Here is a 10,364-nt window from a genome sequence, read left to right on the forward strand (position 1 = left end):
TCGATGCGGCAATGGACATTTAAAGGCAGGCTTACAACTACATACTTACGCCTAGTAACCTCATTCATACTTTAAAATGTTCATCTTACTCTGGACATGTTTGCCTGAAAAGGAATCTTTGAAATGTTTAATAGTTTTAGAATTGTACTCCTTTAAAAGTTCAGAGATTTAGAATGGAGGTCGATGGACGAATTTGGGACCTCAAAAAAACACTTTCACCTAGAAACTCCATTCACAGTTCAAAAATTCCACGTTACTGTGGACATGCATGCTTGAGATTTTTTCTTTTGAAATCATTTGTAGTTTTGGAGATATTTAACTTTAAGCGCCCCATTCATTGTCAATGCGGCAATGGACATTTAAAGGCAGGCTTACAACTACATACATTACTTACGCCTAGTAACCTCATTCATACTTCAAAATGTTCATCTTACTCTGGACATGTTTGCCTGAAAAGGAATCTTTGAAATGTTGCATAGTTTTAGAATTGTACTCCTTTAAAAGTTCAGAGATTTATAATGGAGGCGGATGGAAGGTTTTGGGACCTCAAAAAAACACTTTCACCTAGAAACTCCATTCACAGTTCAAAAACTCCCCCTTACTGTGGACATGCATCCTTGAGATGTTTTACTTTGAAATGATTTGTAGTTTTTGAAATATTTAACTTTAAGCGCCTAATGCATTGTCAATGGCAATGGATATTTTTTTTCACCATTGTGTCACTACTGAAACGAAAGTTTGTCACTACCGAAACGAAAGTTAAATCCGAAAAAATCACTAAGTGATGAGGCCAAAATCGTCCCCCCAAAAACCTGTTAGGAGTACGTTTCAGGCAATTTAGAGTTGATTGGTAGTAATTTGTAGTGACTTTTTTTTTTGGTCCCTAAAATTCATCGAGCTCTGGACTTAGTAATTTTTTTTTTCACCATTGTGTCACTACCGAAATGAAAGTTTGTCACTACCGAAACGAAAGTTAAATCCGAAAAAATCACTAAGTGATGAGGCCAAAATCGTCCCCCCAAAAACCTGTTAGGAGTACGTTTCAGGCAATTTAGAGTTGATTGGTAGTACTTTGTAGTGACTTTTTTTTTGTCCCTAACATTCATCGAGCTCTGGACTTAGAAAAAAAATTTCACCATTGTGTCACTACTGAAACGAAAGTTTGTCACTACCGAAACGAAAGTTAAATCCGAAAAAATCACTTAGTGTGGAGGCCAAAATCGCCCCCCCAAAAACCTGTTAGGAGTACGTTTCAGGCAATTTAGAGTTGATTGGTAGTACTTTGTAGTGACTTTTTTTTTTGGTCCCTAACATTCATCGAGCTCTGGACTTAGTAAATCTTTTTTTTTCACCATTGTGACCGAAACGAAAGTTTGTCACTACTGAAACGAAAGTTAAATCCGAAAAAATCACAGGCCAAAATTGTCCCCCCAAAAACCTGTTAGGAGTACGTTTCAGGCAATTTAGAGTTGATTGGTAGTACTTTGTAGTGACTTTTTTGGTCACTACAAAGTGTAAGACCCGTCTTTAATAATAACCATTCATTACTTAAAAGTTAATATCTCTGTATGATGGCATGCACTGACCACACCCCCAAACCGGGGGGTCTGGGGGTCCTCCCCCAGGTGAATTTTGGGAGTTTGTCAGTTTGATACCAAATCCAGTAGAAAACCAGAAGAAATGACGATCCAGAAGAGTGTCAGGAGACATAGTCAAAAACCAGGAGACTCATGCGGGATCCAGGAGTGTTGGCAGCCCTGAGCAAAGGTCGCCGGGATCGGGAGTCGAACCCGCAATACACTGTCAACCTGCATTATTAGTATAGGTGATATGCGCATGGACCGCTAGGCCAGCAGGCGTTAGCAGATGGGTGAAAATACAAACATACGAAACTAGTAGTAAGTACTCATTATGCAGAACGTCAATTCACAAGTTTTCAAATGCATACAAATCTTTTGAAAATAGCCAATCTACAAGCTCACTATGCGTCGCATCGCAACGCATTGTGAGCTTATAGGTCGGCTATTTTCAAAATGGTTGAAATGATGGTTGGGCTGAAGTGGTTAATGTATATAAGTTTTCAAATAATAGTAGAGTAAAAGTACATTTGCCTCTGAGATGTAGTGGGGTAGAATAAAATGTACTGAAAAGTGGAAATACTCCAGTAAAGTAAAAAAAATACCTCAAAATTGTACTTGTTATAAGTACAGTAATTGAGTAAATTTACTTAGTTACTTTACACCCCTGATTATATTGATGACAGGCTGCATATTATTTTCAGTTTAAGAATTTATTGATTACAATAAAACATGGAATTAGTCATCGCCATAAGAATAAATAAGTAGACACTGTACTCTTCTCACATCATGGCACATTTATAATTCTCATGATTGTATACAAACGTTTTGTGGCCGTCAGGGCATAAACAGCACCATCTACAGGAGTACTTGTTAACAACAACCTCATTCATGGCCATAAAATAAATGACTGAATACTGTACAGTAACTGATAAGTCCATACCACAAAAAAAAATAAACACAATTTAAAAACGTAAACATTTATTTTTTTAATTAATGGTTGTTTGTATTCAATTACTTAAACCAACTGCTATGATTGAACCCATTCAGACCTGGGACGCATCTGTGTCATTTTTAGCTTTGAGCTAAAAAGCATTATTTTACACTTTGGCTATTCAAAAATAGCAGATATACAAGCTCATAGCGCGGCACGAGTGCCACGCTACGAGCTTGTATATCTGCTATCTTTGAAAAATCGTGAAAAAAAAAAAATTGCAAATGAAAATGCAAATCTTTGAATATATTGTTTTAAAGCGATTTTTTTAAACTTAAATCTTTGCTTCTGGGGGTCCCTGGAACAACATATTTTGAGATGGGGGTCAGCGGCCAAATACATATAATTTTGGGGGTCCTTGACATGAAAAAGTTTGAGAACCACTGATATAGAAACATAGGGTTTTCAGAAAACTGTTGGGATTTAGAAGACATTTGTAGAATCGGCTTCAGGTCTTAATGGGTTAACAAGAGTAGCACATGTACTGTATATATGGTCAATGTGGGACAAGAATCAATGCATACACTGCTGACTGGGTATGTTGACATACACACCACACTTTTGGTCGATGTAAACACTCACCAGTCCATGTACACATTCGCTGTTTTCTACCATTGACCGTAACTGTCTGGTCCGCATAGCCAGATGATCAGAGATCTCTGTGTATTGATAAGTCTGGACGGAGAAATCTAAATTCAATGTAGAGGCTAGAACAGCTGCTAACAAACCTACATCCACTGCTTTGAACCGACCCAATATGACCACCCCTTGTCTTTGCATTTGTTCTGTGTAATGCAATTACTTCTAAATCTTCTGAATTGTTTCCACCAATTTTAGCTAGTTCTGCACAATAATTTGTTTCAGCATCAACATCAAAAATATGTAATAGCGACATTACATAAACTTTTATAGTAACCCTACCCCTAAGGCAAAGTTGGGCCAGGCACGTTGTACTAAAACTTTTATTCTTGATAAAAACATGTTTTTTTTAAACATTAAGGGTCACATTTAATACGATTAATGTGTCTGAAACATAGTACAGTCCATCTGATAACGTAAAATGAAATGACGTCTTGATAACTGGTCTTTATATTCTGCATTCACAGAGGTGTCATGTAGAGTCAACCAGAGTATTGAACAACTGCCTTATTTCTCTCACTCTCTAAAATCACTCTAATAGTATGACACATTCTTTCCCAATGGAGCCATTTAAGTTTAGATATAATCTGCATATATCTGGTGAAATTACTATCTAACGCCTGCGTTTTTTTAAACTAACTAACTGCTCCCCGGGCGCTATATTAATATCGCCCAATGCTCCTAATAGTTTGGATGTGTAAATGCAGAGGAAGAAAGAAAAAACAGTGCAAATGTACAATGACAAATACCCCAACAACAACTAAAAAGGGGACTAAATTATTAGTAATCCTTTTTGTATTGAAAGACATATTTGCAAAAAAATAAAATAATACATTTGCAATGTAAATCCTTTCCAATGTCGTAAAGCCCTAGTTTTAGCCTATACATTGAATTTCGATGTCATCAGATGTGTCGGTAGACCTGTGATTGTCTGGCTACGCAGGGACTAACCGTTAACATGTATACGGTTAACACAGCGTAAAGCTCAGTGTGCCGTTTTCTGGTGGGATTTCAGGCTGGACCGCTGCGTAAAGCATTTCCCGCACAGCGCACACTCATAGGGCTTCTCCCCGCTGTGAACCACCGCGTGTCTTATGAGATTGCACTGCTTGGTGAAACTCCTGCCACACTGGAGACAGCTGAAGGGCTTCTCCCCCGTGTGGCTTCTCAGGTGCTCTTTGAGCTGGCTGAACCGCATGAAGCTCTTTGTACAGTACGTACAGCTGAATCTCTTCTCCCCCACCCCCGACCTCCACGGCGTCCTCATCCGCCTGCCCAGGCTGAAAGCGCGACTAAAGCCAGAGTACGGCGAGGCCGAGAGGCTTGGCACCATCAAACCCTCGTTCTGATTTCTCATGTCCGGGCCTGAGTTTGTGAACTGATGTTGCACCGACTGTGGAATCAAGCTACCGCCACTGGTGGTGGAGTTAATCTGCGTTAATGTGCCTTGACCCTCCTGTGGTATATGTATTGTCTGTGGTCTCTTATAACCAAATGTTCTGGCGCGTCTCTTCATCCGCACCGCGCTGACCGCGGGAGGCGATTTCCCTACCGAATGAAGAGGCGGCCCTATATCTTCAGGTATAGAGTGAGTCATAGGCAGGCCACTTTGACAAGCGAAGATCGAGGAACTTTGCTGATAATGTTCGGCGCCGTACAAGAAATTTGGTTCACCCGCATCTCTGCCGGGATCGGCGGACCACAGCTGCCTGTCGGCTTCCTCCAGGACAAACGTGTGGTCAGAGTCCACCAGGGCGGTGCTCTTGTCTGACTCCGTCTCCTCTTTCTCGTGCTTCACTAGGAGTTCCACGTCATCATCTTGGAGTCCGCCACCGGGTCGCTGCTCGGGGAAAGGGTCGAGACCTTCTGCTGAGGAGAGTAGAGATCCAGCGTTGGCCGCGTTTTCAGCTGAGACGTAGTGGTCTGCAAAAACGTCGGCCCCGGCAGGATGTGTGTCTTCAAAGCACGGCGGTTGGCCAGCTTCAGAAACAAAGAGAAACAGATATGAGAAAACATTCAATCATAGATTCATAGTAATGTCTAAATGTCTCTGCCCGTTTCTCTCTCCCTCTTTCCTGTCCATCTTCACTTAACTACCAATAAAGGCAGAAAAGCAACAAAATCAAATATTTCAAATTGGTTGGTGCATAGGCAAGGACAGTAGATATTATAGTGTGTGTGTGTGTGTGTGTGTGTGTGTGTGTGTGTGTGTGTGTGTGTGTGTGTGTGTGTGTGTGCGCGCGCGTGCGTGCGTGCGTGCGTGCGTGCGTGAGTGTGTGTGTGTGTATATAATAGAAGTTTGTACATAATGGCATGTGTAGTTCCTTAACTTCCTTTATACTGGAAACTTATAGTCATATTGCATTAATTTCTTCATAAGATGCTTTTTTTAGTTGCACATGCCAGTGGTGTTTATAGATCTGCTGTTATTGAAATTACACTTCTATCACTTATCATTTCTGAATTTACATCAAGATTTGATTAGGCAAATCACGTTTATTGACCCCTCATGGAAGATGTGTTTGTTTCACCCACCTATGTTGTTGTGCGAGTCGATCTTCCATACATCCTCCTCTGCGATTTCCTCTTTGATTACGATAGGTCCAGTTTCACCAGCATGTTCCAATTCTACACACTGCAGCAGGGAATCATGTATTAAACCACATAAATACATTGAACAAGTAACCCCACCTTTTGCCAAGTTTTCACAAATTCCTGTGTATTCACATTTTTTGTGTGTATGTGTTACTTGTGGGAGGGTGGTGGTCATGTATATTTTAGCTGGGGGGGGGGGGTCATGTATTACCTGTGGGGGTTGCATAATCTCTTCCACAACCACCATTGGTCTGTCCCAGGCCGGAGGCGTGGAGTCTCTCTCTTCCAGTTCCTGGTTCAACATTACCTTCACCAGTGGAGGACATCGTACCACTGTTGGAGGATAAAAACCTGCAGGGTGAAAAACAACATTAGAAATGTTCAAGTGACTGCTTACCACTGCTTAGGTGACTTGACTTTTTTTTCCGTTGCTCTTCCTCATGGACCTACTTGCGGATTATACCAGTGTCAGTCTACTTTATGAGGATTATGCGGTCGACATGCACTGACATTTTGCTCCTTAATCCCATTGTACTTTGTCACACACATTTATATCCTGATTGAATCATTGATTGAATACATTATTTAGAAAGACATGGAAACAGTACATGGAAGTACAATTCACAATACAAGGTCCTCTAAACTGGATCGCTCATAAAAGCACTTGGCTTATTTAAAATGAGATCCCCGTGCACTCAAATCATGATGACATTCAAGAAGACATACAAATATACACTACTATGCAGAACGTCATGCAATCAGCTTACAGGTTACTGGTATGAAAAACAAGAAATATGTACAATAGACAGTTTTAGGAGGAGGGGAGGAGGGGGGTAGGTTAAGACTTTGACAGGGGCCAATTTGGAAGTGTAGCCTCCCTGAAGGTGATTCTTTAGGGCAGTTTTGAAAGTGAGTAGGGTTTTACACTCCTTTACTCCTTTGGGTAGGGCATTCCACATTTTGCTGAATAGCATGAGAAAGAGTTCATTCCCTTGTTTGTGCCAAATCTGGGTTGAACATGGTCAGTGGAGCTGCCTCTGGTGTTATGATTGTGGACTTCATTTACGTTTTGGAAGTATTTTGACAAATGCAGGGGGATCCTAGCCCCCCCCCTCCCCTTATTTTTCTATGGAAATAACAATATGATGGGAACTATGCACGAAAACGAATTTCACCCACTTTTTTTTACTTCTGTAAACCTGTGATGTGACAATCAAGCTGATTCTGATTCTGATTCACCACCACAACGACACACACAAGTCTAAAGGCCAGTCCACACTAATGCAACTCCTTGCAACCATTATCCCCAATGGCAGTTGCAAGGAGTTGCATTGGTGTGTGGACTGGCCTTAAAACTGTTTTGTGCAAGTAGATGAGACTAGTTGTATCGGTGCGATCTGGCCTTAACGTTACTGGTATTATAACAGCACTAGCCTTGGATCAAAGACTATCATAGAAATACATATATGATCTTTGATGCAAGGCTATAGCAGCACATCTGGTAGCCTTGATACAAGACTGTCATACACACATCTAGATGCTGCTAATAAGCTCAACTCACACTTCCTCCTGGCCCTCATCCGTGTTCTCTTCAGCTCTCCCTCCATCGACGCACATTTGTTCTTCAGCAGATCGATGTCTCGTTGACTCTGGGTGATCTCCAGACGCAGGACCGCACAGCTGTCGTCCACACGTCTGTTTATCTCCGCCAGGGCTGCCCTGGCCAGGCTCTCCATGATGGAAACCAACTGCGTCTGGAAGCCGCCGCCGTTCTCCATCTTGACGAAACGATTGTTTCGTCTCTATACGAACTCGATGGATTAATAATAATAGCGACAACAAACGTGCTGAAATAAATATCTAGAGATCGAGATAACGCTTTGTATTTGCTGTCGTGTGCCTCTGTTTTTTTTTTTGTTGCACTGAATTTGTATGGCGCTACGAAATTCTCCTTCCGACGCGCACTACGTGACGTTGGGTACCGTAAATGTTGGACAACAGCCGCGGCACAAAACCATCACGATCGATGAGTCTGAGCTTCTTCGTTTTCTGTTGTATTTCCGTCTAGGCAGGCGCTACAGTGGTGCGTTGCTGCCCCTCACTGGATCAAGAAGACATTACGCACCCCCAATGAGGGTCTACTAGTCTAGGGCTCAGATTATTGAGGCCAGTGAATAAGTATGTGAGAAAATTCACATTGTGAATACGTAGATATCAAGATATCATGGCTTCCCAGGCTCCCAGCATTGAGTTTAACTACTTATTCACATCAAGTTTTGCAAACACTAAATATGCACCATCTCCTCTCCCTATCAAACTGTTCACAGTTCGAAAGCACACTTTGTGTATGAACTGTATGAAATCCTATCTGGAGGGGAGAGAACAGGTGGTGGAGGTGAAGTGAACCCTGTCCTCCCCCCTCCCAGTGAGCTGCGGCGTTCCTCAAGGAAGCATACTAGGGCCTTTAATGTTCCTAATATGTTAACTACATGACATCAGCATGTGACTGAAATTTGTTCTTGTTCGCGGAATGACTCGGCACTCCTGGTCTCGGGCAAGGACAAATTGCAGATTGAAAACGCCCTTAGCTCTGAACTCGGTCAAATCTGCACCTGGCTCGCTGATAACAAACTATCATTACACCTGGGCAAAACTTAATCCATTCCTTTTGGGTCCAGAATTAACCTCTATACAAGGCCAAAGTTGGTGACAACGTTATCACAAGGAAAGAAGAAATTACCTACCTGGGGTTGTATTTTAGAGGACACTCTTTCTAGTGATAAAATGGAAAGTCAACCAAAGAACAAGATCTTTGAGCAGGATTTCCTCGTGGTCAGTAGGAAATTAGGATTGCACAGAGGACACTAGCTGGAGCACTCATCAAATGTCATTTAGACTATACATGGGCCTCATGGTACACAAGCACCACAAAGCTTCAGACCTCTCAAAATAAACTGGTCAGGTTACTACTTGGCCTCACACCTAGAACTCGCCTAACCACTGCTCATTATGCTAGGGTGGGATGGCTCAGGGCAGAGGTCAGAGTACAGCAACTTGCAATGGCCCTGGTCTTCAATTGGATACTCAAGGGAACGGGGATACCCATGTACTTGTCAGACTACTTCAATAACGTGTAGTTAGGGAGCTCCACTGATCTCATTCAACCCAGTTTCGGCACAAACATGGGGTTGAATTCGTTCTTCTGCTATGCCAACAAAATGTGTAATGCCCTACCAGTACCAACAGACATCAAGTCATCTAAGCTTAACACCATTAATGCCCCCACCAACTGTTTACTGTACATATACGTATATTGCTACTAGTGTTGATGATGTCTTGTATAGTATTGTTTATTATATCTTTATATGTCTTGATGAATTGAATACACAGGACCACAATGGAAACAAGCCCCTAAGGCAGTGGTTCTCAAAATGTTTCATGCCAAAATGATGATGAATGATGTATTTGGCCGCGGACTCCATCTCAAAATATTTTGAGATGGAGGGAGACCCCCAGAAGCAAAGATTTGAGTTACAAATTAAAATATATATTCAAAGATTTGCACACATTCTCACAATTTTTGAATAGCCAAAGTATAAAATATGGATAAAGGGGTTAAAATGATTGTGACGCGTTAAATGATTGTGACACATTAATAAAAACATTTTGACTGGGGACCCCCTGGCACACACACACACACACACACACACACACACACACACACACACACACACACACACACACACACACACACACACACACACACACACACACACACACACACACACACACACACACACACACACACACAACACACACACACACCCCAACCTTAGCTAAGTTAATAATAATGATAATGATAACTTTGAATTGATATAGTGCATTTCAAAAAGCCAAGGACGCCTCACATTAACAAAAATAAACAAACTATTTGCCAAATGCCTGGGTGAACAAGTTAGATATCTAAATGTATGTGTGCCACTGTTTAGTGAAAAAGTCTGTCACTAAGGTCAGGTTTAATGAGATTTTCAAAGACAGGTTTTTCTTTTACAGTATATAAACACCAATTAAGGGTTATATTTTATGACATACTTAATAACCTGGGAACTGGACAAACGTATTCTGCGTAAGTGACAAATTAACAATATTTCATTCTTCAAGCTTCCAGCTTAATTTACCAATCTCTTGTGAGTGAATGAATGAATGAATGAATGAATGAATGAATGAATGAATGAATGAGTAAGTGAGTGAGTGAATGAATTAATGTGAGGCTCAATCAAAAATGTTTTTAAAGTTGAAAAAGAACATACTAGATGTCATAAACAATCCAGAAAACCATATTTTCTTTTTACCCTGAGTCTCAAACAGGAAGACATGGTTCTGCACAGAATCAAATATAATAGATCGGTCATTTACTGTAGATTCATTGAACTGATTTTGCAGTTCAATACATGCAGCAATATGAGCCACACAGAAAAAGAGAAAACACAGCAAGAGAGACACTCAGGAAGTCAACAGGGGAAGTTTAGTGGTTTCTTGCGTCACCATTTTCTGTTGCT

At 41.1% G+C, this 10,364-nt stretch overlaps 1 protein-coding gene across 1 annotated transcript; it reads right to left on the minus strand.

The window, feature by feature from the left end:
- Nucleotides 1–2,763: 2,763 nt before the first annotated feature.
- On the minus strand, nucleotides 2,764–7,756 carry LOC311045675 (uncharacterized protein). Its single transcript, XM_084057625.1, has 4 exons — nucleotides 7,367–7,756; nucleotides 6,017–6,156; nucleotides 5,746–5,845; nucleotides 2,764–5,190 (listed from the first exon to the last, which is right to left on the minus strand). Exons 1-4 carry the CDS (start codon nucleotides 7,581–7,583, stop codon nucleotides 4,196–4,198), a joined length of 1,452 nt encoding a protein of 483 aa, XP_083913751.1. The 5' UTR covers nucleotides 7,584–7,756; the 3' UTR covers nucleotides 2,764–4,195.
- Nucleotides 7,757–10,364: the final 2,608 nt, after the last annotated feature.

The sequence above is a fragment of the Gymnoscopelus microlampas genome (genome assembly GCF_963454915.1).
Source record: "Gymnoscopelus microlampas genome assembly, chromosome: 5".
NCBI classification, from domain to species: domain Eukaryota; kingdom Metazoa; phylum Chordata; class Actinopteri; order Myctophiformes; family Myctophidae; genus Gymnoscopelus; species Gymnoscopelus microlampas.